Raw genomic sequence first — 25,772 nt, 5'->3', positions numbered from 1 at the left:
GCTCGATTCAACCATGGATATTGTTTTAAATTTAAGGGCACGGTTGGCACCCTGATTGGTCTTCCATGTTGAAAAACACTTTAAAATACTATATCCAATGTTTATTAAAAATAAATTTTTATAAAAAATTATATTTATAGAATTGTTAATAGATGAAATTAAAAACCAATAAAGGCATAGGCGATGTTTAACTGGTCAGGTACAACATAACATTGGATAAGATGGGGGATATGAGATATGTATCTTCTATGTATTATAAATTTATTTTTTTTTAATTTTTTTATGGACTCATTTTACAAAATAATTTTTTATTATGAATTAAATTATGATTAAAAAACTAAAAAAAATTATAAACTAATATTAATATCTAATATATAAATTATTTTTATATATTAAATAACATAATATTAAAATTTTATTTATAAAATTTAAATATTTTAATTATGAATATTATTAAATAAAAGAGAAATTTCATTTTTTTTAAATAAAAAATATTGGAATTTGATATAATTTTCATTTTAAATATTGAAAATAATTCGGTTCATGTGCTTCCACTACTATACATTTCATAATGATTTTTTATTTATTTCATAAATTAAATATAAATATAATAGAATATAACATATTCCATTATATATGTTACTTCAAAATATCACGTTTATAGAATCCTGTCAACAAAATATAGTTTTAGGTTATGTTTGGTTCATGGAAAAGAAGAGAAAAAAAAAATCCAAAGAAAACACGTGTGGTTGTTCTATGAAAAATATAAAAGAAAATTAAATATAATTAAAATAGGTAAAATGAGTTTGAAGTAGTAAATAAAAATAATTTTAATTCAAATATTTCAAATAGAATATTTTAATTTCTTGATGAACCCACCAAACATGCCCTAAAAAAGTTGATAGTAAAAGCAGTTACCTTTGGTGAGTGAATCTCCATTCTCCACTAATCAAATGTGAAATGAAGAAGTGATGGAAAGTAGAATCTGAAGAAGACAACACCAAACTCAACACTCATTGAACACATTTTCCTTTTCCTAATCAACAGCAACTCAGCTTTCGTGATGGTGGGATTTAAAAAGTATGGGCTATGAAAATAAACATGCATGTGGCTTCCTTAAATATGAAAATGACACTGAATAATTCAAAAAAAATAGTGCCATGTGGGGACTCATGGCCCATCCACATAGGATTTTATAATTATTCATCATAAAAAAAAATTATAACTTACCATGATTACTAATTATAATAATAATAATAATAATAATAATAATATATTTATGAGAAGTGGTACCACCCTCCATTCTTATATTACTAATTAGTATCTGATCGGAAATTGATGGAAGATTAATAAAATAATTTATCATTTTATTGGTTTTCACTTTTCTAGTTCAAGATTAATAAAAAAAATTAATGGTCCTCAAAATTTAGGAAACATTAAAAATTTGAAAAATCACTCAAAGTATGTTTTATAATTATTTTTTAAAACATTTTTTAAGAATAATTTTTAAAAACTATTATCTCATAATTTATAGAACAAAAGTTAATTTTTTGGAAACTTTAAATGTTATTTTTAATATTTTCAAATATGTTTTAAAAATAATTTTATATTTAGTATTTTATTTTTACTCATTCTACATGTTTGTATTATTATTTTTTAAAACAGTTCTAAGAAAATAATAGAAAACAATTAAAATATATTTTTTGAAAACACCATATTTTCTATTGTTAAGAATAAGAAACAAAAAAATGTTTTTATTTATTTCTTGCCAAACATATTTTCCTGTTTTTTTGTTATGGAGAACGGGAAAACCATTCTTGACTATAGTTACCTTATTTTCCAAATAAACATTTTAAAATTTGTTGTACGATCATTTTATGAAACATATTTAGTTTATTAAGAGTCTGTTTGGCAGTGATTTTTTTTAAAAACACTTTTAAAAAAAACATTTTTACAAAAAACACTTTTAATTAGGAGTATTGTCAAATGTGCATTTGAGAGTGATTTTAGAAAATGTTTTTAACATTTTTAATATTTGAATGACAAAAAATTTCAAGTGTTAGAAAGATTAAAAACGTTTTTTATAATCACTGTCAAATGGATTTGCCTTTAAGAAATATTTAAAAAACAAACATTTTCATTAAAAACATTTTAAATAAAAATAGTATCAAATACATTCTTAAGTCCCGTAATTTACTTAAATTTTTTTTATCATTTGAGAGTTAAAAAAAAAAGTAAAAATGAATTTTAAATCACTACTAAACTTAGTATTAATCACGTCAAGAAAATATTCATTGAAGTTTCCTTCTTTGGTGTTTTCTATCATATTATATCTCTAAATTATTGTTATTTTTACTTCACTCAAAATCAAATGCGTACAATGAGGTGAAATCACACGGCTGCATGAAGGAAGTCAAACACCGAAATTTCCTTCTTCATCATTTTATTTCTTGATGGAGTAAGAAAATTTAGTTCAAAATCTAAAAAAAGTTATAAATAAGAAATACTTTTCTTTTAAAGATATTAATTAACTTAATGATAATCTTCACTTATTTGAAATGATAAACACGTAACATTAATTTTCATTTTTTTCTTTATTTAATCAAATTATATCCAATTAACTTTTTTATTTGAAAAAATCCAAATTTATTATATAGGATATAAAGAAAATAATGAATATATAATCTAATTTCTTATTATATTCCGTATTTAATTGGAGATGAAAAATGTTAAGAGTATTCCTGACATGAAATATGATATATTATGTATAAATCAAATATAGGATAAAATATATTATCTAATCTTTTATGCTATTTGGCTCGGGGATTTGAGATTATAAACTTATTAAATTAAAAAAACATATTAATGTTTATTTAATATATTTTTGTTAAACATCACTTCGTAACCTAAATTGGTGGGTGTGCGGGGACATGAAGTTTCCTGTTTTGGTTTATTTGGTAAACTTTGTAACCTTTTATTTGCATTCTACTAGAAGCATGATTAGAGAAGTAAAACGATAAAATTGGTATTTCTATATAAAATCACTCTAAATCCAAGGAAATGTAAAGTGTTAATTACAATGGCACACCTACTAATTTCCTGGAAAAATAAAGTGCCACCCTCTATCGAGGTGAAGGAGGAAGCTGATTCCTTATATAACTCTCCCATCTTCGATCCTGCCAAGCCAAAGCCTGACTCCACCACCCCCCATTCCTCTCTCAACATGGCCAAGATGGCTCTCGGCTCCGGCCGTGAGTTCGCCCAGCCCGACTGCATCCGAGCTCTCGTCATGGAGTTCATCGTCACCTTCCTGTTCGTCTTCGCGGGTGTCGGCTCCGCCATGGCCACCGGTCATTTTCCTTTACGAAAATGCTGTTTTTAGTTTGCTGTGAGATTGGATTGTGATGTTTGATGAGGGTTTTTATTTTTATTTATTTATTTTTTGTGCGTGAACAGAGAAGCTGAAGGGAGATTCACTGGACTCGCTGTTTTTTGTGGCGATGGCACATGCGCTGGTGGTGGCGGTCATGGTATCGGCGGCGCTGCAGATCTCAGGTGGTCACCTGAACCCGGCGGTGACTCTTGGTCTCTGCGTGGGTGGTCACATCACCGTTGTGAGATCCGTCCTGTACTTCATCGATCAGTGTTTGGCTTCTACTGTAGCCTGTATTCTCCTCAAGTTTCTCACTGGTGGACGGGTAAGCCCACATCAAAACAAACAAAAGAAGGAGAATAGAGCAAACACAACTGTTTTTAAAATTTTGTTACTTAAAACAAAAATTATTTTTAAACTCTAATAATTTTTCCGATAAAACAGTTTTTTGGAAACAGATTCCGAAAATGATTTTTTCTGACAACATAGTTGTTTTTTTAGTACATTTGGGAATATAGAAAACACAAACATTCCAAGTTATTCGAAAAAGTAGACCCAATTTGAAAAGTGTTTTTGAAAACAATTTTGAAAAACAGTTTTTGAAAACTGTTATTGAAAATCATTTTATAACATTTTATATAATTTAAACATTTTTAGGAACTTAAAATGTATTAACATGTTTTTTTACAATTTTAAATATTTTGTATAATTATTTTTTAAACCGTTTTTAAAAAACAAATAAAAAAACTAAAAGCATTTAAAAGGATATTATCTTGAAACACCTTATGCTTTCTGATGGCTCAATTTATTTATTTATTTGTTTTTGTTTTTTGAAAATAATTTTTTTTTAAAAAAAACGGATACCAAACTCACTTCTTAAGTTTTTATTTTTAAAATGTGCAGGCAACTCCAGTGCACACACTGGCGAGTGGAGTGGGGTGTCTCCAAGGGGTAATGCTAGAATTTATCCTCACATTCTCGTTGTTGTTCGCAGTGTATGCCAATATAGTATCAGCACAGAAGTCTGCCCACATTGATGGGCTGGGCCCATTGATAACTGGGCTTGTGGTGGGGGCCAACGTCATGGCTGGTGGGGCCTTTTCCGGGGCTTCCATGAACCCGGCCCGGTCCTTCGGGCCGGCTTTGGTGAGCTGGGACTGGACAAACCACTGGGTGTACTGGGTTGGGCCACTGGTAGGTGGTGCGGTGGCTGGATTTGTGTATGAGAACTTTTTCATAAACAGACCCCATCTTCGTCTCCCAACAAGAGACGAAGAAGAAGAAGAAGGCTTCTAAGCTTTATATTCTATATTAGAAGCAGCCAAGTGGCGTATGATGAGATCTATGCCACTTTTTCTTTTGATTTCAGTCGTTTAGACTTCTTGTAATTCCACCATGTTCATGGTTTCAGTGTGGCTCGGAGTGTTTTCTCGATTAATTTTTTTTTTTTTTTTTTTTTTTTTTTTTTTTTTGTGGGTGTAATGGAAAGTCTGTGAGAAAGGACAACCACATAAATAAAACAGCGAGCCTTTTCACTTGTTTATTGATTATTGATGTTGTGCTTTTTAATTTTCAAGTTTTTTTTTCATCTTGAGAAAATATTTACAAATTTATACTTTCTGATTAGATTATAACTTGATCGATTCAACCGAGCTAAGCCCAATCCAAACTCAATTTAATTTTTTAAGGGTTTTTGGATAACTTAATTTTTAGTTTATAGTATCACAATACCCACTACATTCTCAACATCCTTAGGAGAGTGGAATATTGTATTCAAATATGCCCTATTAATCTCTAAGGGTTCTTTAGATTCCTACAAAGGCTTCTCCATGGATGCCCCAAACCTCACATGAAGCACCTTCATGCCCCACATCAAGCGCTTGATTCACTTAAGCTTGGAAGCCATTGATCCACTCCACCCTAGTTTTCTCTAGTTTGATATCCTTGTCATAAAAAGCTTCGTAGTACACCTCTTCCGGTCGTTGAAGCTGAACTTCAACATTTTGTAGTCTCTTAGAAAGTGAATTGGGGTCTAGGCATTTTGCCTCCAAAGCTTCTCTACATACCCTTTTTGAGCTAACCTGATCCTACATCTAGCGACCATCCTTAGCTTGCCAATGTCCCAAATGACTAGCCTAACCACCAAGGAGTTAATACTCATTGTAAAAGTTTCACTCTCTTGAACTGACCTCTTCTTGATTATCGACATGACCAACTTTACTCTAGCTATATTTCCAAGTATGGAAGCTTCGAAGTTTCTATGGTCATTACTAACTACGTGTCACACAAGCAATTTCTGGGTTAAGTTTTTGAGTATGTGTGGCGTCTAGGCACGTCCTAGACCAGCCTTTCCCCCTAAGCCACCAAGCACACACAATCTTTCCAAGGCTCTCGTTTGATGGGGTAGCACTATGGGACTTAGATGTTTACTTCGGATGCAAATACTATTCGTGCGCGGGGGGCAGCTCGCGGTGGCCCTCTCGAGCGAACAACGAACCTCGGCGCGGAACCTCACAACGAAGCAACGCGCTCCCGTCACCCCGGTCCCGATCGGGCGCATTGGCGAGTCATTGTCGTTTCATCAACACAAATGACTCTCGGCAACGGATATCTAGGCTCTCACATTGATGAAGAACGTAGCAAAGTGTGATACTTGGTGTGAATTACATAATCTCGTGAATCATCGAGTCTTTAAACGCAAGTTGCGCTCGAAGCCATTAGGCCGAGGGCACGCCTGCCTGGGCGTCATGCACCCGTCGCCCTTCCCACCTTCCTCCCTCCTGAGGCCCCGCACCCAGGGACGGGAGGTAGGGAGGGGGCGGACATTGGCCTCCCGTGAGTGCCCTAGCTCACGGTTGACCGATTTAGAGTATGTTCGGACCAAAAAGGACAAATGACTAAATAATGTCAAAGTAAACACATAGCAAATATAAATAATCAAAATCAAAATTAAAATTTTTATTGAAATATTTATAAAACCAAATAAGAATAAAGTTAATTACCATAGTGTCCTTATATAAAGAAATAAAAAATTATTATTATTTAAATAATCCTCATATCAACATGGCTATGTTTCCATTTTAAAAGGGTTGGTTGGGATTTAGAACTAGTCATAAAAAAATGTTGAATATATAATTAAAATAAAATTTCAAATATAAATATTTATATTATGTTAATTTAAAATAATTATTAATATGAATATTCTTAATCTACTTTACAAAATTTTTATAAATGATTATTAATATTTTTACAAATAAAATAAAATAAATATAAAATATTATTTATTAATTTACTTTTATGTGCTAAAGAATTTGTAGTTTGATATTATTTGATATATGAATATCCTTAATTTATTAAAAAAAAATTGATGATTAAATATGTTATTATCTTAATTAAAAATAATTAAAATAATACTCTTTGCTCATTATGCCATTTTATTTAATTGTTTTTTTAAAAATACATTATTGTTTTTAATTACTATCATGTCGGATTAATATAGAAGTTTAACATAATTAAATATTTTATCATATTAAAATTAATCACTTACTCTAATTTAGACATAAACTAAAATAATAATAATTTAATAAATGATTGTCCAACAATTATTTCAAGTGTTTTTTTCTTAGATTTTTAAAATTTGTGAAATACCTTAATTTTCAAAGTCGTTTTCAAAGGTACTTTTCAAGTATGATTAATTTTGATTTAAATACAAACTTCATATTAATTTTAGAATTTGTAAAATAACAATATAACAAAAATTAGAATAGATTCATATTATAAAGATTGTATAGAATATTTTCTAAGTTGATATGTTATTGTAATGTTATATTTCCTTATAAAATAAAGAAACTTGTTAGGAATATCTTTATAAATATTTTAGACCCAAAAAAGATATGAGATGAAGATGAGCTTATATATAGATAAGATGTGACAAAAAATGGGAGATATAAGATGGAGTAAGGGGCTCATGGTTCAAGGTATGAATACAAGAATATATGGATACAAGAAAAGGAGTGTAAAAACATGATATGTTTCGAAAATCTAATAATTATATCTAATTTTCTTTTATGTAATAATATTTTTTATGGTATAGTGAAAAAATTCTTTATTTTCTGTGAATGTAGATATTGTTAGTCGAATTATGTTAAAACCTCACGTGCTATAGGATTGTTTTATTCTTTATGTTATTAAATTAATATTATTTGCATTAAAACTTTCGTTTGTATTAAAGCTTTTGCTAACACAATATAATATACCATAGATGCTCATAAATCTTTATTGTCGATCATGTACTCATAATTTTTTATAGTTAACCTACCCCTAATGGGACACTTTTGATATTAAAATAAATGAATTAAAAACAAGTTTGAGAATTTTTTGAAATTCAAGTCAAGTTAAGGAATTGTCTTATCTTGTCCCATTCAATTATATATATATAAAAGAAAATTAAAAAATAATTGAGAATAAATTTTTTATTTTCTCATTTTTAACACATAAAACAATTTTAAAAACTATTTTCCCAGAAAATAAGTGAAAAAAAAATTATATTATTAATGTATTTATTAAACATATTAATTTTAATAAAATTTTAAATTTTAAATTTTTTATTAGGACAAGGAAATACTAGGCCTTTGCCATCCACACAAAATGTGAGGGTGAAGATGCTACATATATATGATATAATCCCATCTACTACTTCAAAGACTGCCCCATGGAGTAGTTGAGTCATGGGAGCTGAATGTGAAAGGGTGGCAAATGGTAAATGGGCTGCCAATATTTTAGGTGCACATTCCATGGAAATTAAATATACATAAATATCCATGTGAAGGAAAAAGGGTATTGCATTGAGGGTAGTCTCTTGCAAGGGCCATTTGAAAATTAAGCCCCCATCATGAACACACCCAACTACCTTCAATTCGAACTTGGACCATGTGTTATAATTGTACGAATGATTAGTTGCTTTCACCTATCATCACAATCACTTGAAAGTTGAAGTTATTGAAATATTCTCTTCCCAACCTTCATCATCCATATATCTCCATCTTTTCTCACCATCACCCTGCTAGGAAGCGTTTTTAACTTAAAAAGAATATTTTTTTTAACAACAGTGAAGTATTTGAAATTTTAAAAAAAGACATTATTAAAATTCTAAAAAGTCATTTATAATGTTAAAAAATCTTTCAAAGTGTTTTCTAAATGAACACTTAAAGAGATAATCATTTTAAAAACACTTCTAGAAATATTATCAAATGTACTTTAAGAATCTGTTTGACAATAATTCTAAAAAATATTTTTGACCTAAAAGGTGTTTTGAAAAAAAATTAGGTATTTAAAAAATATTTAGGAAACACTTTTAAAGACATAAAAAATTATTTATAGTGTTAAAAAAATTACTTGTAGTGTTTTTTAGGAAAAACATTTTATTGGTGATTCTCCTAAAAACACTTTAAAAGAAAACACTTCCACTTGAAACAATTTGAGTAAAAATAATATAAAAAGCACTCTAAATCAATGATGTCTTCCACCTTAAAAATATATAATTCTTGTGAAAATTACTATTTTTTCTATAAAAAAAAAAAAATATTATCTTCTCAAACCTCCCGATATCCACTCATTCCACCTAAGAAACATAAGGGTAAAAACCCTATAACAATTGAATTATATACATTGGCCCTTCCAACTTCCTCTCCAAAACAAAGAAATTATTTAATTGGGATAAAAATGGATGTAATATAAATTGATATAATTCAAAAGTGGAACCACAATTCTACCACATGCCGTCGCTATTTTTACCTCATAGTAAATCCAATTAAAAAAAAAAATTTAAATTAAAAATAATTTCATTATAAATTTTCAAAATTGACCTTATAACAAAACAAAAATCAACTATCATCAATTCTAATAATTTTTTTAATTAAAATTCTAATATAATTAACACCCATCTAGAAATTAAAATTAAAAAGAAAAATAAAATGTTAGGATTTGACACTCTTTCCCAAATATAAGATCCAAAATTAATGAATTAATTTCAACAATAAGAGGCACATTTTAATCACAATTTTTATTATTCAATTTTAGTATTTTGAGATATTTGGAAATATATTAAATTATTATTTTTAAAAATTATTGGTTTTCAAATATTTTCTATTAACTATATAAAATAAGAAAAAAATACAATAATTAATTTCATAATTTTTTTCAACATATAAAACTATAGATTTAATACTTAATAATATTAATTAGAGAATAATAAAAATAAATAACTCAATTAATTCTTAACAATAATAGACACCACCAACATAAGAATAAATATAGAGGTGAATTATAATATATTGTGAAAGAGATAAATTAGAATTGAAAATGGAAATAATTCCTTGTTTTTAGTAATCTATTGTAACCTTCTACATATGCCCTAAAAATTTAAAAATCAAAAGTACTTAGACAATATGGAGATTAATTTGAACCTGATGCCCAAAACTCATTTGATCTTTAATACCGATACAATTGATGATTGGCAAGAGGGTAACGATATATATCAACTTGATTAATGTTTAATACAATAAAAAAAGAAGATATGAACAAAGCACTTGATTAACATTAATCGTCATTATTGCTCATATTTATTTCTTCATCTTACTTTAGATGAATATTGCACATACATATTTGTATATATATATATATCTACATCCACACCAAAACTTCAAGAAAGGAAAACTTTAAGGTTTAGGGTTAGACACCCATAAGGCTAATAGGAATAATAATGCCCAGTTTGTACTTTGGGCTGAATTTTATGGGAAAGTGACTAAGGAATAAGCATTCGTCCTTTTATGTAGCTACTGAAAATGGCTACTTTGAAGCTTTTTCGCCACCCATGAAGGAGACAACACAGGACTCATCTCATACTCCATTATCTTCGCCTTCAAACTATCGCTCCGGTTGCTTTCATCCAAGCACATCTTCTTCTGATCATCTGGTAAGACCCTAATTCTCCATACCTTGAAAGTTTGGTCCAAGCTTGCACTGTAGACCAAGAACCCCATCACAACTTTCTCCATCTCCAAACAAGCAGCTAGGCATCTCACTGGCCCTCTATGTCCATCCAACACTGCAAGACACTCATGATAGCAGCTTCCTTCTTCTCTCCTCCAAACCCTGATTGTAGTATCCTCAGAGCCACTGAATACTAACTTCTCCACTGCTACTAAACAAAGAACGGCGAACCGGTGACCTTGCAAGAATCCTCCATGGTTGAACCTGCCGGACATTTTCTCCTTCTCCCAGAAATTTATAAACCCATCTGAGGATCCTGAGTAGAGGAAGCAAGTGTTGAGAGACAAGCTTAGGGCCAATGCATTTACCGGTGAGGGTTGGAATTTGAGAGTCATTGTGAGAGTATGAGAGCTCTCTACATATAATCTCCTCCATACCTTCACTGATCCATCAGAAGAACAAGTAAATAGACAACCATCCTCCTGGTTTACCACAATGGCATTAACATTATCTTCATGAGCCACAAATGAGTCCACGCACTGCTTATCGGAAACTCGCCATGCCTTTACTGTTCTGTCCCAGGAGCCTGTGTATAAAAGCCCTTCTGCATGGTAATAAGCCATGCAAGAAATGCAATCCTTGTGCTTTTGAGGACTTGCCCTTGGGAAAATAAACAATGAGCTTCTTCTAGGCAGGGTTGAGACCTTCTTGGACCGAAAACTATCCGAATTTGTGACATTCCACATCCGGATTTTGTTGTCTCTATGAGTGGTGAAGAGCATGTTACCATAACCCAAGATGGCTCGGACTTCACCGGAGCTGGCCTTCAAATACCCTCTCTCAATGCAGTCAGGTTGCCTCCATACACGAACCCGGCTGCTCTCAGAGCCAGTGAAGACAAGCCCTCTGGAAACAGCGATGGAGTATATGTTACCTTCATGGCGGTGAAGGGAGGCGATGCAGTGGTAAAGGAGAGAAGGGGAAGGAGTATGGAGAGGAGAGAGCGTCCATGGTGACTCTGGACTTGGAGGTGGCATTAGGGTCATCATAGACCTTGTAGGGCTTAAATGGAGGTCTTGTTCTGAAATTTGTTGATGGGTTCTGAGAGGGGCACGATTTGGAGATTGATTAATGGCCTTCCTCTCGTCATCCATGTAGCTAGAAAGACTTCTCTTGCCATAGAATTCCATGGCATGCATAGACAGAGAATTGAAAGAGAGAGAAGATGAAGATAGATATAGTGAGAACTCTCTAAAATATGGTGAGGGGGGAGGAGATGGGTAGCTAGGTATATAAAGAAGGAATTATGGGGGTGTGTTATTAACACACCTATCTGTATACTCCAGTAGGTTGGAGGTGTAAACGTGGTGTCTGTAATACCATTGATCCAAGTGACGCATGACATTGAAGATGAAAGCGATGGTACGCATGAATACGATCATAATCTTACACGTACGTACATATTAAACTTCTTCAGCTTTTGTAAAGAACATGACATCTCCATGTCTGATCGGATGGTGTTTAAAAACATCTTTCTGTTCTTAAAAAACATCGATCATATTAATTACGTTTCGCAATAATTTATGAGAAAACAATTTTTTTTGAGGATTTATTATGAAAATAAGACATTTTTGAGAATATATTTGAATTATTTTAGATTGCTTTCGCTTATTTACTATACTATAAATAATGATCATATACCAAAACTTTATGTACAACTTATTGTATTTGGATACCAGGATTAATTAAAACTTGGATTAATCACAAAACTTTAGATGAGTAGAAATATATTAAATATATGTTTGCATACGTGGAGAAAAAGTGGGTCCCACTATTATAGGCCAACTTGACGGGGTTTGCAAGAATTATTGTCGACATATCTTCTGTAACATCAAAGCAGTGATTTAGATTATGTTTGGGCCAGTTTCGGAAAACCATAGTACAAGAGTTACATGTGAAAGATGGACAGTGCAGTTCGGATCCTAAACGTTAGAGTATCACTTGTAGTATTTTTAGTAAAAATATTTTATTAGGAAGTGAATTTAGGAAAATCACTGATAAAAATCTATTTGATAGTAATTTTTTGAAACACTTCTAGCCTCTAATTTTTTTAATATTTATTTATTTATTTATTTTTTTAAATATTAAAATTGTTAGTAATATTTTTTAAATTACTATTAAACGAACTTTAAAGAACTGTTTGATAATGATTTTAGAAAGTATTTATAATATTTCTAACATATGAAATTTTTTTATAATTCAAGTGGTAGAAAAGTTAAAATTTTTTTATAAAATATTATCAAATATACTATAATAGCTTGTTTGATAGTAATTTTATGAAACACTTATAATATTTTTAATACTTGAAAATTTTGATCATTTAAATGATAGAAATACTATAAACGTTTTTTATAATTAATGTCAAATACACATTAAGTATTTCTCTAGAAAACATTATATTTAATTTTTTAATACTATAAGTGATTTTTAAATTTTTTGTCAAACACCTGACTTTTTTAAAAAATATTTTAAAATTAAAAGTGCTTTCCTAAATCATTGTCAAACGAATTCTAAAAAACACTGTTAAAGTGTTTTTTAGATTTTATAAAAATATTTTGAAAGTTTTCATCAAAACACCTTATTTTCTTTAAAAATACTTTTTACATTAGAAGTGCTTTGTAAAAATACTGCAAAATATATGCTTAATTAGTAATGGAAGTTGCATAAATTTGATACCGGTGTCAGGGGTGGGCGAAACTAATAATAGAAGGTTTGGGCAAAATTAATGAGTCTATAAATCATCATGCCATTTTTTTAATATAATAGATCAAATCTCAATCAATGGAGTACAACTTTTTATCAGCTGTGGTTCTTAAATTATTGATCCACTTGGACTAAATTATTTGGGGTAATGAAAACCTTTATTAATGGCCTCCTATCATTAATGTCTTAAATGCTTGACACTTACTGTGGACATACATCATTTTCCTTTTGGGTACAAAAGTAGAAGCCATTAGTAAGGACCCATAATGGCTGGTTGTTTGGGAGCACCCACTAGCAGAAATTTAATCACAGAATGAAATATGAGCAGTTGGTGATTTGATGAGGGTAGAGCAATAATTAATGGAACTCTTCTACCTCTCTTCACTCTCATAACTCTCACCCTAATTTTTTTTTTTTGTTTTTTTTGTCTTCTACCTCTCTTGAATCTCATAATTTTTTTGTAGAGGAAATCTCTCTCTAGATCTCTCTCAATCTTCTCCGCCTGTGGATTAGAAATCAATGTTTTACCATCCTTTTCATTAAAGTCTTAAAGGGCAGATAGTACCCCTAGTCCAGGTGAAATCTCTCTCTCTCAATCTTCTCCCCCTGTGGATTAGAAATCAATGTTTTACCATCCTTTTCATTAAAGGGTAGATAGTCTCTCTCTCTCTCTCTCTCTCTCTCTCTCTCTCTCTCTCTCTGTGGATTAGAAATCAATGTTTTACCATCCTTTTCATTAAAATCTTAAAGGGCTATCTTGAAGAAAATAATGGGAAAAAAATGGGGAGGAAAGAAAGAATAAAAATAAATTTTAATTCAATCCAATCACACAACAGTGATAACTAATATGTTTCTAGCTATTTCTTCCTGCCACTAAAAGTAGATAATTAGGAAATATATTGAGTTTTAAAAATTTATTTAGCTAAAGATTATCGGTTACATTTGGTTATCATAAAGTACTTAAAAAAAAAAAAATGATTTTCTCATATTTGATTTCACTATAAAAAATATAAAATAAAATTAAATATAATTTAAATTAATTAGAATTATATTCATTTTAAAATTATTTAATCCAATACAATAGAGGAAATTAAGTGAAATAAATTTAAAAAAACATATAAAAATAATTTATTAACTTTGAATATATTTTTTCATTTCCTTCCTTTTTTACCTTTTACTTTTTATTTTTATTTTTATTTTCTCACATTTTCCCTCAAATCTTGGGGAATCAAATATAGCTCTAATCACTTCAAATATATCACATGCAATGAACTATAGATTAAATATCATGCACCAAATTAAGTAATAAAACTATAGAATAATCATCGTCTGTGTTAGTAAACATTTTTGAATCCCCATTTACAAATATTTGAAATCTATTATCATTTCTAATGCCCTACCCTAACGTACTGTCCACCCTATTTTGGATCCATCAAGCATGTTTTGTGGATGAATCCAACATTAATTGTACAGATCTAAGTGCTTCTTGAGCATGGCCATTGTTGGAATTGAAGTCCTTGTCAAGCTTAAAGTTTTGTCTTCAATATTCACACACCTGTGATATGATATGAGCTCTTCTCGGATCCCAAAATTGGGTGTTCTAGGGATGATAATATGACATATTTTTTTATAGTCTAGATTATATATAATTAATTTAAAAATAATTTAATTTGAAATATCTTAGTTTCCCAATTTTAACATAAATTAATTATAAAGTTATTTTTATCCGAATAAGTTAAAAAATTATAATATTTTGTTTATTTATAAAACATATTTAATTTTAAATGTAATTAAAATTTTTAAAACTTAAATTTTTTTAAATTTAAAAAGGGTGGGATGGGATGAGTATGAAAAATTCTTATACCTCGTTTATTTATTTTTTTTACTAAAATAAAATAAAATATAGAATTAATTTATATAAATGGGATGGGGTTGAGATAGGATCACCTTTCCGAGTTTTGCCCTCCATAAGGACCATAACTAGGATCACTAGTCTCAAGACTCTCAACCCAAAAGGATAGGTAAGTACAAAGTCCAAAAATCATAAGCCCCATTGCAGAAAGAAGGTAAAGGGCCTAAGTAGCTCATTTGGCAAGCCCAAGCCCCACACCTTGGTTGGGCAGGTGGGTAAAAATAAAATCTTCGACAACCTCTCTAACCATTGGTACACATTTAGTTTTGGTATGTTTTTTTTAACTTATTTTCTATGTTTTAAAAATAATTTTTATTTAAAGTGTTTTATTTTTAATTATTATTTTTATATTAATTTATATAATTAATTTTTAACATAACTCTTAAAAACATATATTAAAATAATTAAAAAATGTCCTCCGAAAATATCATGCTTTACGCACTTAAAAACAAGAAAACCGTATTCTATTTTTAAATTACCAATGTTTCTAAAAATCCGACATCTTTTTCCCGTAAGTATTAATGTTTTCTTTTTCTTCTCAAACTTTCCAAAATATACATAATACATCATGTCTTATATAATATCATCATCACTGCATGGTTCGTTAAAATTTAAAAATTACGTTTGGAATGAGATTGTTTTGATTGAAGTGGTGAAGTGGGCGGGCGTCATCTCACCCATAGTATGAACAAATGTGAATATGAATTGTTAGTAGAAATTGGCATTGACTTTTTGTTACTTCAACACCATGGACCTCCATCACATACCCTACAATTGTCTTTATTAAAAAATATATTTAATAATTTTCCCTTGGTGAGAGTGGTCCATGTGAGAGAAATGTAGACTTAACGAAAACCTCTCAAGTCTTCATCAAAAGTTCAAAACCGGCATGCAAGTATGCAACTACTAGGGAACTGGTAACCTCTTTCGAGGTTCTTTCCTTCCCTAATGCCTTCTCTTTCGTTCTATTCTTCCCGACATGACTATTCTCTCTCTTTAATCTTTTTTAAGTGTTGAGGCTTAAACATCAAGCAGTCAGAATTGACCATCGTTTTGATATTAAGCAGTAAGCTATTTTAATTCTTCTTCCTCGTGTGAGCATGATAATCTCCTATAAAGTTCACGTTGACTTCCATGCAAGTCGGGCTTCTTTATCCACCTGCAGTTCTAGAACAAATTAAAATTTTTTAAAAATGAAAACGAAAAAAGGAACAAAAAAAACCCTTCCCCCTATGATCAAAATTAATCCTCACAGAAACTTCCAAGTGGCAGCCGTTGTGGAAAAAAATGGCCTCCTCTCTCCTTTATTTCTTCCCCCACCAGATCATTGCATGCTACTCCAATTGATTTCGCCATTATTTTCTTTGCTCACAGCCGGCCCTGCCCCATATGGACAGACGCCTCTTCGAGGCAGTTCTCAAAGGCGACGTTTCAACCTTCCTCTCTCTCGCTCAAGAAGAGGAAGATATCATCAAACAAGTCGTCCCCGGCTCCCTGAACACTGTCTTACACTTAGCAGCGCGGTTTGGGCACTTGGAATTGGCGTCGGAGATAGTGAATCTAAGGCCCGAATTGTCGTCGGCCGAGAATGAAAAGCTGGAGACTCCTTTGCATGAAGCATGTAGAGAGGGGAGAGTGGAGATTGTGGAGCTTTTGATGAAGGTAGATCCATGGATTGCTCCAAAGGTTAACCGGAACGACGAGAGCGTGCTGTTTGTGGGGTGCGAGAGAGGGAAGCTTGATGTGGTGAAGCATCTTTTGGTGAACCATTCATGGCTGTTGATGCTGGAATTGGATGCTCCCACCACTTCACTTCATGCTGCAGCTTCAGGAGGCCATACAGGTGAGTATCAAGCTTGATTGTGGCGGATCAAGAGTCTTTGAACTAGATTTACTACCAAGTGCTCGTCTCTATTTGGATAATTTTTTATTTTTTATTTTAAAAAATAGAAAATAACAATTATTTATATATAAAATATAAAATTTCTTAAATAAAAGGTATAAATTTAACCCATGTTCTTAGCTTTAAAATTCTTAAATTTATGTTCATTTTTACTATTCATTATTCACTAACCGAATATTATTCATGCACGGTTTCGAATGTAAACAGCACAAACATTATTGCTTTACGTGTGATTATTGAAATAAAAAAGTGACACAAGTCAAGCTGGCATTTGTGGAAAAACAACATGCCTCCCAACTTGATCATTTATCATAGCCACCAGTACTGTTGAGCGATGCCACAAAATTAAAGGTTGTGATTAGGACCCCACCAAGCGTCATGCACATGCAAGCTTAATTGGCTCTATCATATAAATATGAGCCACAGGGTCAAGCCCTAGGGCCACCATCATCGTGGGCACTAACGGTCGCATTCACACTATGGTCTAGATTAATTATTAATGGGTTCACTGAACAAATAATAATCTTATAGTTTTGTCACAAATTATTGCAATTGACACCACTAGAAATCCACCTATTTTGCAGATGTAGTTAAGGAGATAATAAGGGAAAGGCCAGACTTTTCATGGAAGAAGGATTCTCAAGGATGTACTCCCTTGCACCTAGCTTGCAGCAAAGGTCACCTTGAGATCACAAGGGAGCTTCTGAGGTTGGACCCAGACCTCACTTCCTTACAGGACAATGATGGTCGTACACCTCTCCACTGGGCGGCCATGAAAGGGCGTGTCAACATCATTGACGAGATCCTCTCTGTCAGTCTCCAATCAGCAGAGATGAGAACCGAACATGGTGAGACTGTTCTACACCTGGCAGTGAAGAACAACCAGTATGAAGCTGTCAAGTACTTGACAGAGACTCTCAACATCTCCCAGCTCCTCAACACGCCGGATAGTGATGGCAATACCATCTTGCATCTCGCCACTGCCGGAAAACTCACCACTGTAAGTTAATTATATATCATACTGTATATTTATATTGACCTACGTACTTTTGCCAATTCTAACTTTGTCTTTGGCTTGAGATTAGACGGTCCTCTATCTTCTCAAGCTGGGTGTCAATGTAAATGCTCTAAACCGCAAGGGTTACACCCCTCTAGATGTAGTTGAAACGGATGCCAGTAACTCTGGCTCGCTTGTGGTTGTGCCTGCATTACTGGAAGCGGGAGCTAAGAGGTGTGACCAATTACCGCCGGTTTCTCAAGAAATTCAAACCATTACTGAACCCTCGTCAGGAAGATTATACCCCACCAGCCCAAATTTACCACCTCCATGGCCAAAAAGGCCCCCGGAATCTCCAGCCAAGCATCACCGTCGCAAGCACCAGAGGCGCCGGGAAAAGCAGCTTGAGCAGCAGACCGAGGGTCTCCGCAATGCTAGAAACACTATCACAGTTGTGGCTGTCTTAATAGCAACTGTGACATTCTCTGCAGGCATAAACCCCCCCGGCGGCTTCAACCAGAGCTCCGGCAAGGCCATAATGGGTAAACGGACTCCTTTCAAGGTATTCATGGTATGCAACATTCTAGCATTGTTCCTGTCCCTAGGCATAGTCATCGTTCTTGTCAGCATCATCCCTTTCCGGCGGAAATCCATGATGAAGCTCTTGATTTCAACTCATAAGGTGATGTGGATGTCGGCGACTTTTATGGCGGCGGCTTATATAGCTGCGACCTGGACAATTCTGCCAGGAGGACCGAGTACCAAGTGGGTGTTGGTGACATTGATTTCCATAGGGGGTGGGTGCACAATGACCATATTTGTAGGCCTAGGAGTTTTGCTAATACAGCATTGGCTGAGAAAATGGGAATGGAAGAAAACCAAAAGAAAGAACAAGGATGGAAGCCCCCATAGTAGTATGAATAGTCGTGTAGGAGAGATGCAAATGATCAAGAGAGGTGATCATGATTCGACTAGTAACTCCGACGTTGATAGCTCTGAGAAAGGGGGTTACCACCTCTATTAGCAATTTCTGCAGCTTCAGGCCTAATCGATCATGATTCGACTATAACCTTCATTCTTATAGAATTAGCACCTCTCTAATATAGATAGATCATATGGGAGATGTTGGTGTAACATATTGTACAACATGCATTCTGAACTTTCCATCATTAGTTGTTTTCAGTTCTTATGGTTTTAATTAAACTAGGTCATCCAAATTTTCTTCAAGATGATGCCAGAATAGGTCTTCAGATTCATGATTCAGACGTGGTTGTTTTTAGTCCATGGCTAGTGCAATTTGTTGGATATATCAATTACAATACCAAGTCAAATTTAATAAACAAATTGCATACTTTAAGGATGGTTAATTCATTGGTCCCGGCGACTAAAGACAATGAAAAAAAAGCTTAGCTAATAAGACAAGAGCCATTACAATATTGAAATGAAGTGAAGTAATGGTATATAATTTATGAACACAAGCATCATCTAAACTTGATTTATCCCTAAGAGTTCCCCAGTTATGAGATTATTAGAAATTTGTCGGGCCAGTTCACAGAGCCAGCATTGGACAGGGTTTTTGTTGATTCCATGATTATGAAGAAGTCTTAACTATTAATTATCTTACAAAAAAGGTCTAGTGATGATATGAATGAATAATTTAATTTGATACTATATGGTATTTGCCAATTCTATGGAAAATTTAACACATACCAACTGGTTTAGATGTTGAATGGGTACTTTTTTGCACTCTGGTTCTTGGGAATTTCTTCGCGACTGGCAAACCATTGAACTGTCCGATGAGCTCTAGTCAACCAAAGCTTCCTTGTCCTCTCTTCTTCTGCATTATTTCTTCCAAAGGAAAGTTCTTTGACCCTGTCCTTTGTATTCAATTCTGTGAACCTTGAAAGGTTTGTGAGCTCAGACATGGATCTCTTCAGATCAGGATTCAATAGTCTTGACGTGCTTGCTTCATGGGTGGAATTACAAACTGAATTACTTCTGCTAATCCTAGTGAAGTTGGATTCATGCAGTATTTTCTTGTCTACACCCTCCTGCATCTTTATAACAACCTGTTTATTCATGGAAAAACCATTATTATTAGACTCCAAAGAAGGGAACCTGTTGTTTGGAGAGGTTTCATTCATCTCAGAATTCAGGAACATAAAATCTGAAGAATTTGCATCACTCCATCGATTCTTAAAAATCATATTGGAGAAGATGATCTTGTGATTGACCTTATGCCAGAGTTTGTGATAATCACCATTACTACTTTCACCTTCTTGAATGAGAAATTCTTCCTTTTTGCCCTTATTCATGGCTTTTTGGAAGCTGCTTCCAATACTAAACCTTGATGACCCTTGATCATCTTGCTCCCTCTGGACAAAAAGGTTGATAGTTGAGTCCTCAGCTAGATTCAAAGGGTTTTGTGGGAATCTCAAGCTGTTTGAACAGGAAAAATTTGTAAGGTCCTGGGCATCAAACTTGTACCTGCAAAGAGGACAGCTAGAGTGGCTTTCTAGCCATTGATCAATGCAGTTTATGTGGAATGCATGCCTGCAATTCGGCAACAACCGAAGAACTTCAATTTCTTCAAACTTTGATAAGCAAACTGCACACTCTAGGCCTTCTTTTGATCCCTTGAGTGAAGAAAACCTGAAAAAGGGGAGCGATTCCATCACTCTTTTATCTATCCCAGAGGATCTCAGCCTTTCTCTATCAAGCCCATGAAGGTTTTGTTGATGGTTATCAAAGTCTGAGAAATCAGGCACGGCTACATGACAGAATTTTGCATAAGCAAGTAAGAGAAATGTTAGACAGAACATAATTGAGAGGACCCCAACAACAACCATTAGGTGGGGCTGCAGGAAATGTGGACCAGAGTGATCAGAATCAGAAGTGTCCTGGGCTTTGACACGGTGAAACAAGAGAAGAACTCTGATGACCAGACCCAATTGATTCATGGGGAGATGAGCACACATGGTGTTGTCAAAACCTATCAGAATTCTTCCAGATTCCTAAGCCAAAAAATTTGGCATAGAATCTGCAGGATTCAAAGTTGTTCATAAGATTCAGTGTCTTCCCTGTGACTATATTATATATCTAACCATTTTTTTTATGGGTATAGTGGGTCCTCTGTTTGTTTTGGTAGTTTATTCCTAGGTTGGGCTGTCTTTGTTGAGCTGCAGTTTTTATATGCTATGGGCATTCTCAAGTCGAATGAACAGTTTTTATACGTATAATGGGTCCATATGTCTGCTTTTGTAGTTAATTCCTAGGTTGGGCTGTCTTTGTTGAGCAGCAGTTTTTATATGAAAATTCGTTTTCAAATTGTATGCATGGACCCGGATTTGGCCTTCTGATTTTAGCTTGTAGATGAAAATCCCAGATTACAGAACCCCAGAAAGACCTGAGAAGAACTGAGTAGGTGAAGAACAGAGCACTATTCCACAGAAAGCCCATGTCTCCCTATCTTTCAGAGTCATTGTTTATGGCTAGTATGGATATATTGACTTGCCAAAAGCTATAAGTAAGTTCACACAAGGCCTTGAATCATCGTTGGACCGACTTTCAACCACAACTGGCTAGAATTTTAGAGGATGGAGCCTGAAACTGCAATTGCAGAATTAAATAGGAACTTGAGGTTTTGTTGAGTTAGAGATTGTATTTAAACTAAAAGGGTTTCCTATTTCTTTGGAGCTGCAACAACCTTTCTAGCCTCCAATTACAGCATTCATGGAAGCCCAAATGATTGGTGAATAGTTTTTGCAGCTACTGATGACTTAAAGTCCATGAGGATAATAGTTCTTGTTCCAGTCTCCATTTGACTCTGTTTGGTAGAAGGGTTCTTTCCCGACACTTTTCCGAGATTTAATAGGAAGCTTGATCATGTCTTAGACTTTTATCTTCTCATGGACATTTGACTAGAAGTGTTTCTTGACAGTTCACTTTTTGTTTTGTTTTTCTTATTCCCCCTTTTTTTTTTTTTTCCCGTACTTGAGTTTTTTCACATGTACATGAAGTTCAATATATCCCAGCTACCTTTGGTTCTGTAGATACTGTAGTTTTGATTAAGGCCATGGATAATCAGATTACAATCTCAAGCTTTATTGGAAGCATTCAGCTACCATCACAGGCCAAACATACAATCAGAGTTCGATCAGAAACGTAGGCCATCATGCCAAGAGAAGAAAATTTTGCCACAATCTCAGGACTTTTAAGCTTGATGGGGCATTGTTATGAAAATTCCATGAAAACCATACGGTACTCTTTGTGGCAGTGTAATTTTCGCAATTGGCTTACTGCTGAACTTCTTGGCATCAATGATATGAACCTGTGAAGGGAATACCTTTAACAAAGCCTAACAAATATGGATACTGGTACCAACACAACAAATCATATGAATCAGAAATCTTCATACCTGAGAAACATCAGTATCTTCATTATGAACAAAAGAGACAATCCAACCATCATCTTCTTCTGAACTTCCACCTTTAGGCACAAAGACACTGCCAGAGCAGAAGTTGTTTTCTGCAAACCTATGGTACTCTACCTTTATTAGATGCTCACCCTTTCCCTCTTTCTGTTTAGTAAGGCAGAAGCCCTGTTAAATATATTTATCTATATACATGAAGAAATAGTTTTCATAATGGGGATGGAGTACTAGTTCATTACCACAGATAGCTTGGAGTCTGATTCTTCAAAGTATAGTTTTGCTAGACTTCCATATTTACTCATCCCTAATAAGAGTTATGATAAGAAAATCAACTCTTCATGGTCAACTGTAAGGAAACTAGATCATAAAGATGATGATTTGTTACCACAACTAGAGCTTGCCATGCAATCGCGAACTTGGGTGTAACCATACTTTTGTTTAACACCTCTGAAATGTTCATTTATCATCGGGAAGTCCATGGGGAAGTCAGTGCCAGTGAGGTTTCTCTCCTTCACATCTCCAGTTTCCATGTTTAATCTCCATTCACAGACTCGAGCAAAAAGGAATCCCTCTTGTGTTGAACCAGTAGAACTTTCTTTAAATGTCTCTATAGGTTTAAGTCCCTTTGAGAACCACTCAAATTTATTTAGACCATGATCAGGGCCTGGTGTGATGGCTGCAGGAGATCTACATCCCCTTATTACGACCTGTTTGCAAGAAAAATCAAGTTTGAATTCCAACCATATGAGACAGGAAATGGAAAGGGAGAAGTAATTAAAGTTGAATGACATTGATCTTGGACATTACCTCATTACCATCCTCAAAGCTATTGAAATTATGGAATAGGCAATGCTGTTCTACATCGAACCACTGGACTGAATCTGCATATTGCCATAGCGGGGCATCACACCAATCCTCGCATAGCCTTCCTTCTCATACTTAATTAATCTACATAAAATTATCAAATCTTTAATGCTTTTCAGCTATTTGAGACAAAAATAAAAATAAAAATCAGTAGTTTTAGGATATTTGCGCGGGCCTCCATTGATTAGTCTATTTATGTCTATGGTGAGGGGAAAATCTAAGGGTCTCCAACGGCCGGGCCGGGGTAAAAATTAAAATAATTTTCAGTTATGAAGGGAAGGGAGCTAGCCACCAACTGAATTGACCCTCTTTTGTGTAACTATTTTGCATTAGTTATATATATATATTAGAAATGTTGTATGATTTTTGAAAAAAAATAAAAGTGAGTTGGCTGTTCAACGGTCACGTGACCGTTGAACATGCCACTCATAATTCAATTTCAAATATATGGCCGTTGAACGGTCTTGAAATTAAAAAAAAAAAAAAAAATTAAATTCTAATATTTAAATTCCTATAAATATTAAATACCCTCAATTTTTTTCTATTATCTCAACTCTTAAGTTTGAATGTTTCAGATTCAACATATCTGTTTTTATAGGAGATGGACCAATCTCCATGAGCATTCTTCATAAAGTATAATGCGTGAAGCATTCCTTCTCCTTCTATCCATATATGGCTTGTTCTTCCGAAAGCCGAAACAGTCGATTTCAGACCTCCAAATAGAGGATTTGGGCCTGCAGTCACAGTACAAAGGCTCCATCAATGGAGATTGTTAAGTGGCATTGTGATTAATTCAGCATTGATGGAGAATCCTTAATGGAAAGTAGGATCATAGAATCAATCTTCACTCCCAAACAGACTAATGGATATGCAATTATGATGACATAACAATCTAAGTGATAGACCATATACCATTTCTTATGTAAATACCCTCTGGGAAATCCGCTGGAACATTCCCTTCATTGCAAATTACCTCAACAGCTTCTCCAATTTCTTCAACCGGTGCAAAATTTTTCTGTAGCATATATACAATTTTCTAAAACCTTCATCAGTATAAGCACTTAAATCTTTCTTACAAGATTATACTTTCTTGTATATATTCCATGTTCCAATTGAAACTTCAGATGATATAGTAGACATGAATCTCTCAAATATACCTGAGATGGGAGTAATGGTTGATCAACAAATTGAAATACAGAATCCACAAATGCATCCAAAATTCTCTGAGAGGTGTTTTTGATGGTTTTGGAAACATCAGCTCTCAATGATGTTTTCAGCAAATCCTTCATAAAAGGCTGTTGATAGAGTATTATTTCAACCAAGTTAATAGTCCTTTCAACCCGCCAAGGACAAATAAAAGATACAAAACTTGAAACTTCATTGAGTTTTTCTAAGGAGATTAAGACACCTTTACAGTAGAGGAGAGAGAGGACTTGATGGGATGATATCTGTGAGAGGTAGAGTGCTCACCAACAGACCCATGTAGTGGTAAAGCAAAAGAAGAGGAAGCCATCTCCTACTCTGCTGTGCTTAATTTCTAATTGAATCAGGTCACTTATACAAGGCCTCCTCCCTTGTAACAAGAAATTGGAGCCTCGTGTTTCATGCATTGGTGATAGAAAGGTCTAAGCTACCTATGGAATAGACTTATGGAACTTGTAGTACAAGTGCTTGAAGAAGACATCTTTCAGCTATTGGAGGGTGTAGATTGCATTGAACTATTTGATGCGTGATTGAATTAGCATGAATATTGCTTCTGCACGATAGAGGTATACTATATTACAAAGATGATGAATAATTGCTCTTGAAGTGTGTAGCCTGTGCTTTTGTCAGACGCCTTCATGCCTACATTATCACATATATTGCTTCTGCACAATAGACGTATGCTACATTACAAAGATGATGAACGGTTGCTCTTGAAGTATGTAGCCTTTGCTTTTACCAGACACTCCATACCTACATTATTGCATATCATGTGATGGGCATCTGCAAGCTCCTGCAAGCTCCAACAAGCATATGTTTCCCATGAATACAGCCTTTGAAAAGGTAAAACGAACATATTTCTACTACTATTGCCACTCTTGACCAAAATATAACAATAACCTATGTAAACACTGTAATATAATTCTGCAACAGTCAGTCTCAACTATGAAGCCTTTGGGGGAAAAACAATATGAAAAGTCACAAACCAGAGTTCTTTACACTTCCTCTGCTCACAGTCCCAAGTTGGGAGCATTCAACTACCACTCCACAAAACTGTATTTCAATCCAAAAAGGGAAAAAAGAAGATGAATCAATCTACGTTCATGCCAAATCTACAAGCATCATTCTAAGATGAACCAACTTGGGTTTATAATTTTGGGCAGTAAATAAAATGTACTTCTAAGCTTGATTGGGCATTGGTATAAAGGTTCCATAAAAGCCATATGGCACCCTATGAGGCAGAGTAATTTTTGCAACTATGTTGCTGACAAACTTTTTTGCATTAATTAGATTTTAGGAAGCGTTTTTAATTTAAAAAAAGTTTTTTTTTTAAAA

The 25,772-nt window shown here is 33.4% G+C and overlaps 5 protein-coding genes, 1 non-coding gene and 1 pseudogene across 6 annotated transcripts; 3 read left to right on the top strand and 4 right to left on the bottom strand.

Moving 5' to 3' along the window:
- Positions 1–3,080: 3,080 nt before the first annotated feature.
- LOC117912976 (aquaporin TIP4-1) lies at positions 3,081–4,923 on the top strand. The gene is made up of 3 exons (XM_034827802.1): positions 3,081–3,350; positions 3,457–3,698; positions 4,277–4,923. The coding sequence occupies exons 1-3, from the start codon at positions 3,224–3,226 to the stop codon at positions 4,667–4,669; spliced, it is 762 nt and encodes a 253-aa protein (XP_034683693.1). The 5' UTR covers positions 3,081–3,223; the 3' UTR covers positions 4,670–4,923.
- Positions 4,924–5,965: 1,042 nt separating this feature from the next.
- On the top strand, positions 5,966–6,121 carry LOC117913711. The gene has a single exon (XR_004651146.1). It is a non-coding gene; the product is annotated as a 5.8S ribosomal RNA (ribosomal RNA).
- A 3,827-nt stretch (positions 6,122–9,948) lies between these two features.
- LOC117913156 (protein JINGUBANG-like) lies at positions 9,949–11,604 on the bottom strand. Its single transcript, XM_034828099.1, has one exon. The coding sequence runs from the start codon at positions 11,560–11,562 to the stop codon at positions 10,207–10,209; it is 1,356 nt and encodes a 451-aa protein (XP_034683990.1). The 5' UTR covers positions 11,563–11,604; the 3' UTR covers positions 9,949–10,206.
- A 4,723-nt stretch (positions 11,605–16,327) lies between these two features.
- LOC117912039 (ankyrin repeat-containing protein At5g02620-like) lies at positions 16,328–19,165 on the top strand. Its single transcript, XM_034826464.1, has 3 exons — positions 16,328–16,881; positions 17,526–17,941; positions 18,027–19,165. Exons 1-3 carry the CDS (start codon positions 16,428–16,430, stop codon positions 18,960–18,962), a joined length of 1,806 nt encoding a protein of 601 aa, XP_034682355.1. The 5' UTR covers positions 16,328–16,427; the 3' UTR covers positions 18,963–19,165.
- Positions 19,166–19,313: 148 nt separating this feature from the next.
- On the bottom strand, positions 19,314–20,999 carry LOC117912040 (putative RING-H2 finger protein ATL12). Its single transcript, XM_034826465.1, has 2 exons — positions 20,426–20,999; positions 19,314–20,313 (listed from the first exon to the last, which is right to left on the bottom strand). The coding sequence occupies exons 1-2, from the start codon at positions 20,914–20,916 to the stop codon at positions 20,250–20,252; spliced, it is 555 nt and encodes a 184-aa protein (XP_034682356.1). The 5' UTR covers positions 20,917–20,999; the 3' UTR covers positions 19,314–20,249.
- On the bottom strand, positions 19,657–19,995 carry LOC117912700 (putative RING-H2 finger protein ATL12). The gene has a single exon (XM_034827381.1). It carries the CDS (start codon positions 19,993–19,995, stop codon positions 19,657–19,659), a length of 339 nt encoding a protein of 112 aa, XP_034683272.1.
- A 1,016-nt stretch (positions 21,000–22,015) lies between the features above and the next one.
- On the bottom strand, positions 22,016–25,724 carry LOC117912699 (annotated as a pseudogene).
- Positions 25,725–25,772: the final 48 nt, after the last annotated feature.

The sequence above is a fragment of the Vitis riparia genome, chromosome 4, assembly GCF_004353265.1.
Source record: "Vitis riparia cultivar Riparia Gloire de Montpellier isolate 1030 chromosome 4, EGFV_Vit.rip_1.0, whole genome shotgun sequence".
NCBI classification, from domain to species: domain Eukaryota; kingdom Viridiplantae; phylum Streptophyta; class Magnoliopsida; order Vitales; family Vitaceae; genus Vitis; species Vitis riparia.
Note: the sequence above shows the minus strand (reverse complement) of the source record. Positions and strands in the feature narration are given on the sequence as shown.

What these genes read in the sequence shown, in the direction of transcription:
- LOC117912976 (XM_034827802.1), top strand. Translation starts at nt 3,224, where the DNA reads ATGGCCAAGATGGCTCTCGGCTCCGGCCGTGAGTTCGCCCAGCCCGAC. An exon ending in CGGCTCCGCCATGGCCACCG is followed by an intron (nt 3,351 to 3,456) that starts GTCATTTTCCTT and finishes GTGCGTGAACAG; the next exon opens with AGAAGCTGAAGGGAGATTCA. An exon ending in AGTTTCTCACTGGTGGACGG is followed by an intron (nt 3,699 to 4,276) that starts GTAAGCCCACAT and finishes TAAAATGTGCAG; the next exon opens with GCAACTCCAGTGCACACACT.
- LOC117913156 (XM_034828099.1), bottom strand. Translation starts at nt 11,562, where the DNA reads ATGCATGCCATGGAATTCTATGGCAAGAGAAGTCTTTCTAGCTACATG.
- LOC117912039 (XM_034826464.1), top strand. Translation starts at nt 16,428, where the DNA reads ATGGACAGACGCCTCTTCGAGGCAGTTCTCAAAGGCGACGTTTCAACC. An exon ending in AGCTTCAGGAGGCCATACAG is followed by an intron (nt 16,882 to 17,525) that starts GTGAGTATCAAG and finishes CCTATTTTGCAG; the next exon opens with ATGTAGTTAAGGAGATAATA. An exon ending in CTGCCGGAAAACTCACCACT is followed by an intron (nt 17,942 to 18,026) that starts GTAAGTTAATTA and finishes GCTTGAGATTAG; the next exon opens with ACGGTCCTCTATCTTCTCAA.
- LOC117912700 (XM_034827381.1), bottom strand. Translation starts at nt 19,995, where the DNA reads ATGCAGGAGGGTGTAGACAAGAAAATACTGCATGAATCCAACTTCACT.
- LOC117912040 (XM_034826465.1), bottom strand. Translation starts at nt 20,916, where the DNA reads ATGTGTGCTCATCTCCCCATGAATCAATTGGGTCTGGTCATCAGAGTT. An exon ending in TCTAGCTGTCCTCTTTGCAG is followed by an intron (nt 20,314 to 20,425) that starts GTACAAGTTTGA and finishes CTTTTTGTCCAG; the next exon opens with AGGGAGCAAGATGATCAAGG.